This window comes from Protopterus annectens, chromosome 2.part0, assembly GCF_019279795.1.
Source record: "Protopterus annectens isolate FY-2018-M chromosome 2.part0, PAN1.0, whole genome shotgun sequence".
Classification (NCBI taxonomy): Eukaryota; Metazoa; Chordata; order Ceratodontiformes; family Protopteridae; genus Protopterus; species Protopterus annectens.
This window is the reverse complement of record NC_056728.1, coordinates 1,422,382,306-1,422,400,740: the sequence shown is the minus strand read 5'-3', so window position 1 is coordinate 1,422,400,740 and position 18,435 is coordinate 1,422,382,306. Positions and strand designations below refer to the sequence as shown.

General features: G+C 38.7%; 1 protein-coding gene across 2 annotated transcripts in view; it reads left to right on the top strand.

The window, feature by feature from the left end:
- The first annotated feature begins 348 nt into the window (after positions 1 to 348).
- LOC122793519 (cystine/glutamate transporter-like) overlaps positions 349 to 18,435 on the top strand; it is an 860,650-nt gene continuing 842,563 nt past the window's right edge. For both annotated transcript variants that reach the window (XM_044061648.1, XM_044061649.1), the window contains exon 1: positions 349 to 459. In XM_044061648.1, coding sequence (XP_043917583.1) covers positions 354 to 459 — 106 coding nt within the window. In that variant the 5' untranslated portion in view covers positions 349 to 353. The remainder of the gene's footprint in view (positions 460 to 18,435) is intronic.

Genomic DNA, 18,435 nt, shown 5'->3' with positions numbered 1-18,435 from the left:
TGTCACTTCATGTTCTAGTCACAGTCTAGCAGATACATGCACACATATATAATTTGTCTGCATACACACATTCATACACACACATATACATTATAAAAAATTGTGAAACTTGCTTTAAAACTTGTAAATGTAACTTTACAGTTATTATGAAATGGAGTGGTCAGATAGTGAGAATGCTTGTCAATGCATTTGCATGTCATTCATTGCAGTATAAGATTAAGGTTATAGCTGAATGTTATGAAAGTAATATTGATGTTGCAAGAGAACATCATATGAACATAAATTAGACAATGTAGCAGAAGACTCATTCAAATGTCCTAAGTCCAAATTTCCTTTATTGCAGACCCGCAGTTATGGCTGTGTCATCTCTTGCCTTTGCACGTCACATACTTCAACCGTTTTTCATGCCTTGTACAGCTCCAGAACCTGCGATTAAAATAACTGCAGTTCTTGCAATGAGTAAGTATTAACAGTGTTTTTTTTCTATTTTTGTTTTCATATAATTGCTGTCCTAAAGCTGTTGAATACATGCATGTGATACAAACACTTGTTCAAAAACAAAAACCCTACCTAACATGCCTAAGAAGTTTTGTAAGAACATTGTGAAAAGAATCCTTACAGGTTACTGAAGATCCATCAGATGAAATACTATATATATTATATATATATATATATATATATATATATATATATATATATATATATATTGTCATTTTGTTCTAGCAAATCATACTTAGATCTCAAATGGTTAAAAAAGCAGATGTCTGTTTGTCATCTCGGTTCTGATCAAAGAAAAATTATAGAGTGAAGCATAGGTCATAGACAATCATTGAAACTTCTTATCTTAGTAATCAATTGCGGTTTGATTCCTTCTCCCACCTGACATCTTTTGGAACATTCTTGTACTTCAACAGTTTCATGTTTATTTTCTGATTTATTTACCACAAATGTCACCATAGGATTACAGGCCTGCTCATGTATGCTATGCTGTTTGCTTTACCATCACACTAATGCTGGGACCAACATGCCCTTTTCAGATATTGAGACGATGATGACAACATATCCTGATATCAGCATGCATGCACACTTGAGATGGCACCATAATAATAATTTTCCTGTTATTTCCAGATATGGGCCCATTACCATCTATGTGACCTTGTAAAGAACAATGCCTTTCAAAAGACTTTATGCAAGGTTGTTTACTGTTGTGTCCCTTTTATTTGCACAAGTTTAGTACATTTAATCTCAACAATCCCTAAGAGAGTATCATTGTTATATGTTTTCATAGTAAATAGAACATAGAAATACAGTTCATGAAGGGGCCCACAATTTATTTAGAAACTTTCGGGTGCTTATTCCCTGTGTGCAAGAAGTTCATCAGAATTACAATAAAATAGGTTTATACGTTCATAGGTAATGACTAGATGACCTGCCCTTGCAGGGCATTTTAACACTTGCCAGTTTCCCTTTTTCTGCTCAAGTTAACCTGTCCCATTTGGTTAGAGATTGTTCTTACCCATCCCATGGTTGATAATTATATATTAACTCTAACAAGAAAGACTGGGATCATACAGTTGACAGGTTACTCATACATGGGATAAAGCAAGACCTGTCTTGGTCTGTTAGTAGTATTAATAACTCTTAGTAATCCTTAGGGATGTATTGTCAATGTGGTGTTCCCTGGGGTAGATAAATTCCCAAAGGACACAATAATGCATTTTTTGGCATTAAGTTTCAGTCCATACTTTTGGCACAAGTTGTTTGGGACAAACCTTTCTGCAGGATGGCTAAGTCATTTGGGGATTCAATGACAGCTTCTAGATTGCAGTCATCTGCAAACTTAGCCAGCCAGAGCTCTTTTATATTGGCTTTTATTTCAGAAAAGTAGATGCCAAACAGGAGAGATCCCAGCACAAAACCCTGGGGGACTCCACTGGTGACTGGTGTCTTTGTGAAGGTGACTTCCCCTATTTTGGTGATCTGTGTCCTATCTGTGAACTAGTTGACAATGCAACGGGTCACATAGGGGTTTATTCCCAGTTTATTTAGCTTTTCTACTATGCCAAAGTGCACAGTTGTGTCAAAAGCTTTGGGCCATGTCAAGGTGTGCAGTTTGTTGTAAAATGAATCACAAAACATAGATAAATAACTGAAACAGCCATACAATAAAATCCTCTGGTTAACAAAAATATTCAGAGTCCAGATACTAACCAACCATATAATAATAAATATAATTAAAATATATATATATATATATATATATATATATATATATATATATATATATATATAAACATATAATAAAAATGTACAGTAGCTGTAAAAGAGTATCAATAATAAAATAACACAAACTAAACTTCAATGTAAAAGTAACACATATGTTTTAAAAACACATGTTAATACATTAAATAATATATTTAAACCTGTGGGGTATCTGTACCTTATAAAAGTTTCCAGTGTACTTCATTCTGAAAAGTAAAGTGGGTGAACATGGATTATCTTTTATTTTTTTCAAAACTAAAGACTATGAAATTATAGAATTCCTGTTGGCAATCTTTCAGGAGAGAATAGCTATGTCAGTTATGGAAGTTCACCTTTAGTGATTAAGCAAGTGTAAGGTAAAGCATAAACCTTCAAAAAAATCTGTGCACATGAATTTAGGCATGCAGTACTCCTAGCCAGGTCAACATTGCTGTGACTTATCATACATCTCTAGGGAAGCTTAATTTCCAGACTCACTTGTAAGCTGTTGCTTATTGACCTCCTTACAACCACACTTATTCCACACTTCTTTACAACTAAGCTTTCTTGCAGAAACGCTGCTACCAGAATCTTGCTGAATCATCTAAACTATCCCTTGCACATTTGCCTGGACTGACTGTCTTGCAGCAGCTTTCTGCTTTTCTAGTGTTATGCTTGAGTTATGTGCTTCTACATATTCCATAGCACATTTTTTCATGCTACTCATAACTTCGATGTTGTCAAGACAGAAAATGCAGCTGCTGTACAGAAAGCTACTTTTATTTATTAGTTTTGCAATTTTATTCCATTGGTAACCAGGTTAAGTCCAACAGAAGGAGCTGCCACTTATCTGTAGTGATCCAGAAGCACTCTCTTGCCAAATGACTTGCTTAAAGTCATTCAAGAGACAAATGGAAACTTAGGGAATCCAAATCCAAGCTGCAGTATGAAACTTTTTAACAGTTTGTAATCTTAGTCCTGCATTTCTACTGCCAGATCAGTTATGGTAACTGCTTCTCCAGCATAAGTAAAATTGTTAGACTTGATCATAGCACTGTCCTCTTATTTTATGTACTCCACTGTACTAAGCTTAGGTCCAGAATCAGAAGTGTACAGGTCATCCTTGAATTGTCTTGTTTTGATAACTTATTTAGTAAAATATGCAGAGCATATCTTACCTTAGTGACCTTGCAAGTCTTTCCTTGTGTTAGCCCTATCTTACCTCCATCCATTCAGGATGAGAACGCCAGTGTGCTTTTCTCTGTCAGTCAATTGTTAAAAAAGCAGCACTCAGCAGAACCCATGGTTATATAACTGTGCTAACACTTCCTTGCAACTTTTCTGTAATTTGTTATGTCTGTCTGTTTCTAGCTTCTCCCACCATCATTCTTCCTTCATCTGCACAACTTGCTTTATTCTTCAGCTTCCCCTTCTTATCAGTCAAGTGCGTTATTGAGATTAGCCCCACCCCATAGCCTGACTTAGTTTACATGTTGATTTGTGTCCCTTCCAAATGATTTATAGCAAAGTTCTCTGCAGAACAGTCTCATTTTGAGTTCTGAATATTAAGATGGAAATGTTTGTCAATTAAAGTTTTAAATGTGTTTGAATGTTCTAATATTTGGAACTACGGATCATGAAATGTAAGTAGCTGCATGCCAATTAACAGATGAGAAGCTCACAACTGGAAATGTCACACTAACTTAATGATAGCTTTACATAGATTTAGTAATAACAGTAATGAAGTATTTCACATTGTTTGTTTCATATAATGTTGCATTAAAATGTATGTACAGGCTCAGTCATAAAGGAGTTTTCATATTATGTCACTGGAGACCTGCTAAAGATTAGCATTTCCATTGTTTAGTGGCTGTGTGTTCAAAATGGAACAAATTTGTTGAAAACAAATTTCATCATGACAGGATGGTATTTCTTTTCACCGTAGTGCCACTGGTCTCTGGAGGGGATCTGATGACCATGCTACTAAGCAGGTATGTGGTTTGCATATGTCCTTGTGAAATATTAGCAATACCTTAGGATGCTTATCAGTGGGAAAATGCAAGCTACATCCTTCAATAAGTATCCTGTTTTTTGCGATTATTTATACTGATTATTGTTTCTAGCAATTTATATATAGCACTTTTATTGTCTGCTGCTTCGTTTTTGAGTATATTTTATTGCTATTAACTAATCTGCAGGGGTAACTGATTTGTTTGCAGTTAAAAGCATTCTGTATCTTTACAAATCTTTATCTGTTTTAAAACTTTCATTTTGTGGCTTTCTCTAGTGCTTACTGTCTGTAGGCTATTGTTTTTGTCCCCCCCCCCACCAGTTGGTGTTTTGCTGTTATACTTGGTGGCTTTGCATTTGCCCGCCCCTACTGTAAATCTGATCTGGGACACTCCTCCCAGTCTAGTGTAATTAGCTCATTCTACCTAATACAGAGAGAACATTTCATAAGGCCTTCTGTTTCTCTTTTTTCCCTTTCAAAAAAAAAATTTTTTTGCCTGAATCTCCTTGTGTTCTGACTGTGCTTCTCAAACATTTTGGAAATATAGAGTATATTTCAGAGCATGTATTATAACTGTAATTGCCTTAATATTGCTACAACTCAAGTGCTCTAGGTTGCACTACATTTGAAGTGTTTGTGTGTTTTAGCTGATTTTCTGTATATATAGACTTCTCTGTATATGTAGACTAGCTACTTATTCTGCTGTGTTACTGCCTCTTAAATCGATTTTCGGTTGTGCACTTGCCTTGCTTCATTTAAAAAGTTTTAAACTGCTAATTTTGTAGAGTTTTAATTGCATTTACTGTTTAGGACTACACACTCAAGTGTGTTAGCATTTTCTGTGTTTATTTACTGTATTATTGCATTGTTTAGCCTGTTTCAACAACAACAAAAAAAAAATACTATCTCATTTGCTCGTTTCCCACCTTTTCTAGCCAGTCCATATCCCAGGCTTTGCTTGTCTCAGGACTTTTTCTGTGTTCAGAGCTATCCAGACCTTGCTTTGGTAGAGGGAAGTCCTACTGCCTACCAGTGGGACTGGTGAGCATTGTACTGCCTATCTAATGCTAGAGAAGTGATTTCCAGCTCTGAAATTGTAATTTTATTAGCCTTTTGGGCTGATTTCTATCCCTTTCTATTTTCTGGCTTAAAAACACATGTTTGCAAATTTTTCACATCGTGCAGCACTGCGAGGCTACAGTTAACCTATTCCAAGTGCCAGAAAGTGTGCTCTTCAAATTTTCTCTTAAAACTAGCTGGTTTCTCAGTAGTAGCACTAAAATCTGAACCCCTGTGACTAGCACTTGCTCTAGAACCTGCTGGAAAGCCTGAAACTGATACAAGCACTCATCTCTCCTTATCAATAAGGAGAAATTATTCATAGGCACTAAGCAGCCTATAATTGCAAAGTACCTTGCAAAGGTAAAGGAAAACAGCTCTTAAATGTTACAAAAAAGTACCTAAACAGGCATGTCCAAGGGTCAGCTTCCGGTGATTTCTCCTGTCCACCTGGTGAATCTGGGCATATTGGGGCAATGCGGCAACTGCCTCATGTACACAGACAATCCTCTCCTCCTACTACCCAACACTACAACCTGCGAGAGATGCACTTACATAGCCAAACTGGAAGCAAAGCTCTCTCCTGCCAAGATTATGCTAGACAGTCAAGAGGAGAAGGTTAACATCTGCATTATACCTCAAGCAACTCATAGCCCTTCAAAACCCACACCATCAACACCCACACATAGCAACACTAAACACACATATGCGGAGGCCCTTAACATTAATCTGCCCAAGCAGCAAGGACCTCCAAAGCCGAAACGCAAACAAACACCAGTCACAACCAAAGTGACACATAGCTCACAACACCAGTGTGCCACCCAACAACAGCCCCTAAGGCAAGACAATGTACCCAACACTTTAGTCATAGATTATTCTATAGTCAGGAACACTGATGTACCACTCACCAGGCTGAACAAGGAGAAAATTGCAGTCAGCTGCCTGTCAGGTGCCAGGATCCGCCACATAACGCATGCACTCAAGTCACTCCACAACAAGTACAAATACGACTCTTTCATTGTCCACGCTGGAGTGAATGACATGAGACGTACCTCTCTGGACTACATGAAAAGAGACATGGAAGAGCTCTTGGATCATGTGACCCAGGCAGGTATGACTCTAGCCCTGAATAGCATCCTGCCTTCACCCAGTATAATACCACAGTATAAGGACAAAATGATTGACTTCAACAATTGGCTAAGCATCTGGTGTCATTCAAAGTGGATCCAGTATTTGTCTGCTTGGAAGGACATGATCTACAGACCACGATGCTTTTCCAGAGATGGTCTGCACTTGTCAGCCCTGGGATTCAGGTTACTGGCTAAAGCTCTTGCCACCCCTATAGTGCCTTTTTTAGGCAAGGTTCAAAGGATAAAACCATCACCGTAACAGATACAAGCATGCAAAATCTGAAGGTAATGCTACTCAATGCTAGAAGTCTAAACCTCAAAATGCACTCTCTCGAGGCACTCCTAAAAATGGAGAACATCGATATCTGTGCAGTGACTGAGACTTGGTCCAAGGATCCAGAGAGCACCCCTGCAATACCAGGCTACAACTCTTACCACACTTTTCAGCCAGAAAACCAAGACCAAAACACTAAAGGTGGAGGAGTGTCCATATTCACCAAGGATATTCACACCTCCAGGCTAGTTGCCCAACACAATGCATCGGAAATTCTCCAGGTGCAACTAACACTAGGTAAGACTGCAATCCAAATTGTAGCTTGCTACAGATCCCCCACCATGCCCCAAGATTCTCACTACACCTTTCTAAACATACTGGAAAATATTAAGATACAACCAAACACCCTGCCATTAATTGGGAAAACTACTCGGGTACCAACTCCTTTTCCCAACGGTTCTTGGAATTCATAAATTCCAATGCCCTGGATTAACTAATCCATTGTCCCACCAGGGGCTCCAATATCCTAGACCTGGTCATTACCAACATGGGAGATAGATGCTCCACACCAGTGGTCACTCCCCTCATTGGTCAGGTCTGACCATAAGCAAATCACCCTTGACAGCCACATCCCACCCCCACCCCCCAGTAAGGAAACCTCCTTAAAAAACTTCTCCAAAGCCATCTTCAAGCTACTGAAGTCAGAAGTGACAAACTTCACAACACCCATGCAGACGGGATCTGGAAGTTTGACTGCAGAATCCTACACTAAGGCACTGTATGAGCACATCCACTTGTGCATGAATCATGCCATCCCAAATAGAACCAAGATGCTCTTCTCCAAAAAAAGGAAGCCAATCTGGTGCTTCCCTGCTATAAACAAACTATACAATAGAAGGAAGAAACTGTTGCAAAAAAGAGGAAAATCCCAGGATGCAAAAAACTCCCTCACCAGCCTCAGTAAGAAGCTGAGATCACTCATAAAATCCTCAAAAGCTAGTTACGAAAATAAAATTGCCAAAGATTCCAAAGACAACCACAAGGCATTCTATAGTTATGTCAAGAATCTAAATGGCAATGCTCAGATCTGCTCTGAGTTACAACAGAATGGTATTAAATATACTGATCCCAAGGATATTGCCAGTATCCTGGCAAATCGATTTAGTGCCAACTTCACCCCCCTCTCACCCCTTAAACGGCCCATCTCAATACCAAAAGATTGCCAAATTCCGAGAATCATGGCCACACAGGTAGAAACCGCACTCCAAAGCTAAGAATACAGCATCCATGGGACCAGATGACATCCCAGGCTGTGTACTACATGAACTACAAAATGAACTGGCACCGCATCTAAGTGTCATGTTTAATCATAGCCTCACCTCAGGCTTCGTGCCCACTGAGTGGCACACAGCTACAGTTATCCCGCTCCACAAGGGAGGATCCACCTTGGATCCCAGGAACTACGGTCCCGTCAGTCTGACAAGCCTGATATGCAAGGGCATGGAATGCATTATCATGGAACTTATAAACAAAGACACTGGCAACCTTCAAACACTAGACCCCACCCAGTTTAGGTTTGTGAAGTGCCGATCTTGTCTCCTGAATCTAATTGACTTCTTTGAATCAGTCTCCAGAGCTGTGGATGAGGGTAAGGCAGTCCACACAGCCTATATGGACCTTGCCAAGGCCTTCAACACCATCCCCCACTCTAGAATCATAGATAAACTTACTAAGCTGGGCATAAATCCCTATGTCACTCAGTGGGTTGCCAACTGGCTTACTGACAGAACCCAAACTGTAAAAGTAGCTGACTCCAAATACAGCTCCAGACAAGTGACAAGTGGAGTACCTCAGGGTTCAGTCCTGGGACCACTCTTGTTTGGCATCTACTTCTCTGAAGTACAGGCCAACACTAAGGGACGCTGGCTAACAAAGTTTGCAGATGACTGCAAACTGGGAGCCATTATTGAACCCCCAAATGATGTGGATATTCTACAAAAGGGCCTTACAGAAACAGATGCCTGGTGCCAGAGCCATGGGTTCAAACTTAATATCAAGAAATGTATAGTTATCCCCTTTGGAAAAAAACATGTACCCATGAATCACCACATAGGTGGCAGGACACTAAACACCGAAAGTGTGATGAGAGACTTAGGGACACAGGTGGAGAGTGGTCTCACTTTCAATAACCACATCGCCACAACAGTCGGGAAATCCTTCTACATGGCACACCTCATCACTAAGGGCTTTTCATCCAGAAAAAAGGAGGTCATTCTCCCACTGTACTCATCCCTCATTAGACCCATTATAGAGTATAATGCCCCATTTGGTATGTACCTCACAAGACATCTGCAACAGCTGGAAAGGCCACAGAAATACCTCACTAAAAGAATCACAGGCCTAAAGCAGATGCCATATGCTGACCGTCTAAAAAAACTCCAGCTATACTCTGTGGCATATCATCTACTCAGAGGCGATCTCTGCTTAACATACAAGGCCATGTCAAACCCTGAGCTGTTGGACATGCTCCACTTAAAGAAATCCCAACCCCTCAGAGACACACGCTCCAGGGATCTAAACCTTGTCATCACAATGAACAAAACATGCTGGAGGGATAGGTTCCTGACCCAGAGACTCCCCATACTCTGGAATAGACTGCCCATACATGTCAAGCAGAGCACCTCATTGGCCCTCTTCAAAAGGAACCTTGATGATTAGATGGGAGATAGGAAATTCAACCAGGGATCATGTCTGTCACCCTGGTAGACAGGGGCCCAGAGAAGTAAATATTGTGGGAAGAAATATCCAGGGAATTGTTATGGCTAGGCTTGCATAGGCCCTTAGGGCCGATAGCCTAGTACCAGCCTATGAATCTATGAACCTATAACAAATTTATTAATTTATTTCTTTGACATTTGTTGACCAGGAATGTCTGACTGAGCTTATTCCCTTTTTCAGCAAAGGCCCGGGGAGAAAAGCTCCACAAAGTATTACATACACCATAAAATGTTTATAAACAGTGCAGTATACATGAGGTAATATAAACATGCATCATAATGCTTGGATTCCGCCTTATTGTATGAGAGTTTAAAAGGTGTTATTTACAAAAAAGGCAATAAAACAATATGTTAAAGAAATTTACATACAATGAGAATAGTCAAGGTCAGGGATTAATACTGTAAATCACCCAGTGTATTTGTGCAATAATGGTGGTTATATTCATCCATAGTACAAAAACAGAGGCATCCATCTTACAGTGTCAGTGCAGAACTGGCAAAACCAGGTGTAGCAACCAGCATGCCTAAGGATCCAAGAGACAAAAAGTAGAGAAAAAGTGTGTGTGTGTGTGTATGTGTGTGTATGTGTGTGTGTATATGTATATATATATATATATATATATATATATATATATATATATATATATATATAAATATATTTAAACATATTCCATAACGGGCCAATTTCATCTGCAATTACTTTCTTCAGTCAAGAAAATAATTGAAATACAATGCTTCCAAAATCAAAAATGCAGACAATGCATTTATGTTTGCACCCAAACAGAAATTCTTACCTGATTCCCCCTAGACTAAAAGGCAAAACAAAATATCCCTATCACAAATCCACCTAAGGTACACATGCACGTAGACTTGCTAAAACATTCCTATCTAATACAAAATCACTAGGGATGGATTCAGAAAGGCTACCTTGATGCAGAAGCCTCCAATCAGAAGATTTCTACATTATGGTAAGCCTCTCAAATTCAGAGAATGGTGTCCCATTTTGTCTTTCCTCTGGTAGGGGCTGTAGTATGGACAGCAGAATCACAAGGGAAACCGCATGTTAATGCAGCAGTCTTGGGGGGGGGGGGTATTAGCCATGTTCTCTCGAATGGCATCTGCTCCTGATTTACTCAGTGAATAATCTGCTGAGTAAGCTTTTTCTCTAGGAGGAAATACTGAATGCTGTTTTCTCATTGCATTCACCCATTCCTCCAATGGGGGTAGTAGCATGAGCTGTGGTTGCATGTGAGTGTGTGTGTGTGTGTGTGTGTGTGTGTGTGTGTGTGTGTGTGTGTGTGTGTGTGTGTTTTCCTGTCTGTATGTTTAGGCACGAGTACAAATTAGTGTGGCATGTAGTTGGGCATGTAAGCTACCGTGATGTGTGGGCAGACAGGAGGAGAAGAATCATGGCTGGATCTGACAGCATAGTATCCATTACAGAGACATGTTAATGGGTATTGATGGAGACAATCTTTATGAATTCCTTGATTCCTGTACACATATATTTAAAATACTTTTTATATGGGTGGCTTTGCCTCTCACACATCCCTGGTATGGCAGCTTTGCCCCCATACTTGTAAAGTATATATAGAGACTAACCCCATGGTCTCACAACCTTGAGAAAGGAATACACACAGGACTGATATTATAGTGAATGAGCCATAACTTGAGTATAGCATAATTTAATGAACTTCACATCTGACAATTATTGCCGCAAAATCTGGTTAATGCAAAAGAAATGTGTGCTCATCTTTAATGTAAGTCTCTCTTAGTATAAGTATAAATATGTGTATACATATATATATATATATATATATATATATATATATATATATATATATATATATATATATATATATATACATACTCATATGAATATATACACACGCATATATATATATATATATATATATATATATATATATATATATATATATATACACTATATAGTCATGTAAACAAATACATATAAAAATGTGTAAACATATAAATATGGTATTAACAGTGAACATTAAGATACAACAATTTCATAAATGTTAAAACATTGTCTACAAATCTAATCAAAACCAAATCAAATCAAACAATACCAAAACAAAACAAAGCTGAAGAAAAGAGTACTTCATTTTGTGATAAGTAATACAAAAATATAAGTCCACATGGATGAGTCAACAGGAATAAAGGAGAGGCCATTCCAGACTTCTGTCTGGCAAATGACTTGATGATAGCCATCACATGGTTCAGAAAGAGAGAAACATGCAACTCAGACAGACTTCCTCCTTGTAAGGAAAGGGCAATGGAGTCAAAACAATGATAGCTAAGTCATCCTCAGTGAATCAGTCAGCCCACAGCACAAAGCACTGGTTGCCAGAATCATTTTTCAGAGAAGTCTCTAAGGTCAACAGAGACCAGGCTGAAGACTAGGAAAGTGACTGGAGAGAAAGTACAACAGTTCACGGAATTACTCATACTCAGGGCTCTAGCACCCGAAGAAGAGGAGTTGAAGAAGAATGCCAGTACTTCAAAACAGCATGTGTGAGGACTTCAGAACAGATATGTGGCTGCACCAGTTATGGAAATAAGGTATATAAGAAAAGCTGATGATGGAATGCAGAAGTCCAGGAAGTTATCAAAAGAAAGGAGCACAGGAAAAGGTAGAAGACAAAAAAGACAGACCGGTCTAGGAAGAAATACTGGTTGGCTAACAAAGAGACTAAGAAAAATGTTGTAATACTCAAGAACAAGACATCAGAGGCACTCTACCAAATTTTGGAAAGTGACTCAATGGATGGCACAAAGAAACTCTATCAGGTTACAAGACAAAGACAGAAAGAAGATAGTCAGCTGCCCTTCATAAGGGAGGTCAGCAACAACCTGCTCACCAGTCCACAGGGCATCAAACACTGATAGAAGGAAATTTCCAACAGCTTCTGAATGAAGAAAACCCCACAAAAGTTGTACTGCCTCAGACACAGTCTATGGTGATAGAAGGAGTAGAGCCCACCCCTGAAGAGGTAAAAACAACACAAAGGAAAATGAAGTCAGGGAAGGCAGTAGGCTCAGATGAGGCCATTGCAAATGTGATCAAGGTGTAGAATGAGACTGGAAAGATGGCTCCTGTGGATACTTATAGCAGTATAGAGAGAATGCTTATGCCAGATGACTGGAGAATAAGAATACTAGTGCTAGTGTTCGAAAACAAAGGGGACATTCACAACCATGGGCAGTATAAAGGTATCAGACTTCTATCACACTGCATGAAAGTTCTGGAGAGGGTCATTCATAAATGAATACAGAGAGTAGTGGAAATGGACAGTTTGGATTCAGATCAAGATGAATCATAACATTGAGACAGATACCTGATAAAAAGCTAGAAATGTGGAAACAGTCCACATGGTCATTCTTAGACTTAAAGAACACATATGACAAGTTCCTAAGAAAGCCGATTTGGGAAATCCTGTGGTGGTTCGAAGTCCTTGAAACATTAGTAGAATCAGCAAAAGTTATGTACAACGACCCAATGATTCAAGTACGATCACTGTTCCATCTCACAGAGGGGATCACAGTGGGAGTGCATATACATCAAAGTTCAGCTCTGAGCCTATTTCTGTTCATACTGATGATGGACTACATTAACAAACAAGTCAGGGTGAGAGATCAACAAAGTGGTATGCAGATGATGTAGCATTACAGGCAGACTCTGAGCAAGAACTTCTGCAATGTGTAAGGGAATATAATACAAAACTGAAGGCACATGGGATGAAATGAGTACAGATAAGACAGTTGTAATGGCAGTTGTAATGGCAGCAAATGGGGGACATCAGAAGAAGATGAAAACTGAGATAGCAGTGAAAATAGTGGAAGTTGGAACAAGTTAATAGCATCAAGTATCTGAGAGGAATGATTGAGAAGAATGGAAGTCTGAAAGAGGAGTTCCAAGCTAGAATCTAAGAGGCTGCAGTCAACTGACACAGAATGTGAGGGGTAGTGTATAGCAGAAAAATGCCAAAGAAGCTGAAAAGAAAGTATACAAAACACAGGAAACTAGATGTGATGGAGATGAAATGCCTGAAATGGGTGGTAGTATGCAAACTGTTAGACATTCAAAGAAATGAGGACATAAGAGCAGAAAAGGTGAAGGAGAACACATTATGATACTTCACTGAAATGTCTAGGAAAGAAGATAATCTTGTTAAGAAGATTTGGGACAAATAGGAAGTTGGTAAAAGGAAATGACGGGATCCAGAAAACAGGCAGATGTTCTGTGTAAGAGAAGACCTGTGACAGTAAGGCACAGGTGTTGAAGAAGGTAGATGAGTGGCATTGAATACAGAGAGATGGCAGCATGTGTCACGACACTCCTATCCCATGTAGAAAATAGGAGAAAGGGTGTTGATGATGACGATGAATACAAAAGCAAAAATAAACCCTAAAATGCATATTCTACATGTGGGAGTTTACTCTCCTCACCTGTGGTGTGGACACTCTGCCCAAGCATCCCCTAACTTATCTATATTAACTATATAGTTGCACTACCATGGTCAGAAGGGAACCACTTTAAAAAACCCAAAGTCACTGTTATATGACTTGCTTTTTCTTAGATAGCTTATGACAGCTGAAATAGCAGTTGACAAGCCATGCATCTGACTAAATGTAGGGTAACAATACACACACACACACACACACACACACACACACACACACACACACACACACACACACACACACACATGCACAGTGGATATAAAAACTTTACACACCTCTGTCAAAATGCCAGGTTTTTGTGAAATAAAAAAATGAGACCACAGTAAATAATTTCAAAACTTTTCCCACCTTTAATGTGACATATAACCTGTACAATTCAATTGAAAAACAAATCTGTTATGGAAAAAATATTAAAAAAATAAAAAAAAGTACAATACTCTGGTTGTATGTGTGCACACCCTTAAACTAATACTTTGCTGTGTGTGCACACCCTTAAACTAATCCTTTGTTGAAGCACATTTTGATTTAATTACAGCATTCAGTTTTCTTGGGTGCATACCTGCCATCAATTAAAGAGACTTTGATTAACCCCAAATAAAGTTCAGCTGTCCTAGTAGGATTTTCCTGACATTTATTCAGTCACCTGCTACAGCAAAAGCCATGGATCGCAGAGAACTTACAAAGCATCAAAGGGATCTCATTGTTGAAAGGTATCCATCAGGAGAAGGGTACAAAAACTTTCCACAGCACAGCATTGGATATACCACGGAACACAGTGAAGACAGTCTTCACAAAGTGGAGAAAATATGGGACAACAGTGATGCTGCAAAGAACTGGACGTCCCTCCAAAATTGATGAAAAGACAGAATGAAAACTGGTCAAGGAGGCTGCCAAGTAACCTAAAGCAGACTGAATGAACTGTAGGAATTTCTGGCAAGTACTGGTTGAGTACTATATGTGACAACAATCTCCTGCATTCTCCATATGTTTGGACTATGGGGTAGGGTTGCAAGACGGAAGCATTTTCTTACACAGAAAAACATCCAGGCCTGGCTAAAATTTGCAAAACAATACAGTAAGTCTCCAAAAAGCATGTGGGAAAATGTGTTATGGTCTGATGACACCAAGGTTGAACTTTTTGGCCACGATTTCAAAATGTACATTTGGCACAAAAACAACACTTTGTATCACCAAAAGAACACCATCCCCACTGTGAAGCATGGTTGTGGCAGTATCATGCTTTGGGTTGCTTTTCTTCAGCTAGAACTGGGGCTTTAGTGAAGGTGGAGGGAATTATGAACAGTTCCAATTACCAGTTAGTTTTGGCCCAAACATTCAGGAAGCTGGAGAAATGCAGTGGAGGCACTGTCTAATAGGGAAATAGTGGGAAGCATTGAATGAGTACACCAGCATACCCCCATTTCATGTACATCCCTAGACGTTAATGAATGAAGGCATACAGACAGGGGATCTTAGGGTATAAACAAAACAGCATTCCTGTGCAGAATATGACATTATGCCAGGGGTATCAGTCTCCTCACTGGCCCAGAACATGAGACAGAGTAAGTCACTGGGGATGCAAGTAGTGTCCAGTAAACTCAGTGAATAAAGAGGGGCCCTGGTGGTAGCCAATGTAAGTTGCCAGGACCTAGGAAAACTGAAATGTTATAATGTCTTCAACAGTGCGAGCCTATACATAAGATCTGAAAGCAAATTGTGGTACTGCTGCAAATAATTAATCATTTTGTGGTATGAAATGACAGACAATTAAAGGCGCATATGCTACAAAAGAATTGGCATTGTGGGTTGAAATATACTGCTTGCACTGATAAGATGAAAAAAAGAAAGAAGTGAACCAGGTAGCAATCCTTGTGCTAAAGTTAAAAGAGTATTGGCTCCCAGCAATAACAGCAATGTTAAGATACAGCAAGATCTGACTGTCGATGAGACAAAACAGAGTTTAGGTACACGTCTGTTACTGGAGTGTCTGCAAGCCTCAGACAGGCACAGAGGAGATATTAAGTGCATGTGAAATGCATAAGGAAACCAAGCAAGTTGCTAATAATCAAATGGATTTCTATTTGAAGATGCTACTAGCATACAGAAAAGTGATACTGAGAGTCAAAATGTATTTCAGACTGATCTTGAAAAAATAAACAGTGCACTTCCTAAACTGTGTGCCATGGAAAAGGCTGTTTTCATCTTAACACAGCATAGAATAGAACTCTATTGTTGTTGTTGTTGTGTCTTCCGGCTTTTCCCGGTTAGGGGTCGCCACAGCGGAACTCCGGTCCGCTAATGATTGGCAGTAGATTTTTACGTGCCGAGTTGCCATCCCTGCCACACAACCTTCAACGAAGGTATGCCCATTCACGCATGTCTCCACACAGAAGATGCTTTAGCTGAGAATCGAACAGGACAACATCGTACTGTGAGGAGACAACGCTACCGCAGCAACCACCACATAGAACTCTGTAAGCAGTGAAAAGAAAACTTGCTTGTTACAGGAAAACACAAATAGGATAAGCAATGGAGGTGAAAAACAAAATGTTCTAGGAAAAGTTGTGTATTACTTGAAAGCATACAAAAATACATTTTTATATTTTTTTATTTTTAGGAAATAAAATATAAGCCAGTTAGAAATCCCTGTCCCTTTTGATTAGTTATTTGAGAATGATTCTGACACTGTGGAATTTAGGAATACTGAAATTATTTATCAGGTCGTAGTTTGGTAAAGAAGCTTGAGCTTGTGATGATGGAGAAAGTAGGGGTTGAGAAAAACTTTACCTTTTTAGGATAGGAAATATCAGGTATGCAAAGTTTATAGACACAAAAACTCATTCAACAAAAAAATCAACAGGAGTTCTGATTTTGGGGCTAATTAGAAATTAAACCAAATGGTGTTTGCAAATTTCATTCAATGAGAATCACAGTTAAAAATAGAATTAATACATGCAGAAATGTTAGTGTCTAATTTTCATACAAGCCACAACGGTCTGATAGCTAACTTTAAGCAAATGGAAAGTAAAACAGAAGAAATAAATAATTTTCAAAGCAGAGATTGAACAAGGTAATGAAGAAGGGGATAAGGAAATAGTTATCATATCTGAAAGTCTGTCTGTCCTTTCAGAACAAGTTTGTGACATAAAATAAACCATGCCTCAAATGGATTCCGAACTACAAAGGGTTAAATAACTACTTAAAATTAATTGCATTAAGTGGAAAACATAGAAAGGTAAGAATATAAACTGATAAAGGCAGAGTCTGTGCATTTACCAATCCATAAATTGCAAGACTTTCTGAGTTACAAGAGTGTGTCTTAAACCAACAGCTACGAAAAATTATGCCTTCTATGGGAGTAAGGATACTGCAGTAGACATTGTGTTTGATAAAACATGCGGCATATAAATGCAGTGGGCTACAGATAACAAAGGAAATGCAAATGCTTATGCAGGGCCTCACAGCAGAAGCTGATGGGTTGTGTGAGGAAGACATAACTGATTACAATATTAAAGAGATGCATGATGTGGATGATTTGTGTGAAGAGCATGAGCTGTGTCAAAGTTAAACGAATGCACAATATTTAAAGGAATTCACATAAAAAATGAGTTGTATAAAAGGCATGTGATTTAGTATAAAAGGCAAATGTCGACCTGTAAGAAACAAAAAAAAAAAAAAAAAAAGAAAAATTAAATGGAAAACTTTGCTGCAAAATTTAAAATATTAAGAAATTCCACAACACAAAATAAATCAGAGTTCCTACTGCAATTATATAAGTAACTTAAGAGAATATTCTAAACAATGGATTTCTTCAATGTGCAACAGTAGTAAAACTTAACTGAGGAGTAAGCATATTAAGAACCTTATAGGAGGATTAGTTCTGCTAATACAGCAACATGAAAGAAATTAAGCTATATAATATCAACAATGAAATAAAGAATATAGCAAAAGAAAAGCACTGGTGAACTGGAATAAAGACTGTAGCAAAATAAAAACAGAAGCAAAGTGAAATGCCAAAGACTCACCAGAAAACTGAATATTTACCTTGGAATGTACAAGAAAAGAAATCAGAGAAAACAGAAGCAAGAGAATCTAAGTGAATGTCAGTAAAGTCTTCCACACTGATCTGTGAAAAAAGGAAAGACCCAAGTGAGTAAATTTGTAAAGCACTGGAGGCCAGCAACTACCCTGCTGAAATTTCAGTTGGTAGCAGACAGAGAAAGATTTTGTGGAAGACTATAATAGAAAATTAGGTGTTCATTGGTTGTTTGGTCTTTATCACAGATCAAAAGAGCTAGGAAAGGATGTTTAACAAATATGGTTAAGGTCTGAAAGTAATAGGGACCAGAAATAAGGGTGGCCTCAGTAGTGCACGAGGGTCTCCAGTTTGATCCTCAGCTGGGGTGCCTTCTGTGCAGAGTCTGCATGTCCTCCCTGTGATTGCATTGGTTTCCTCCA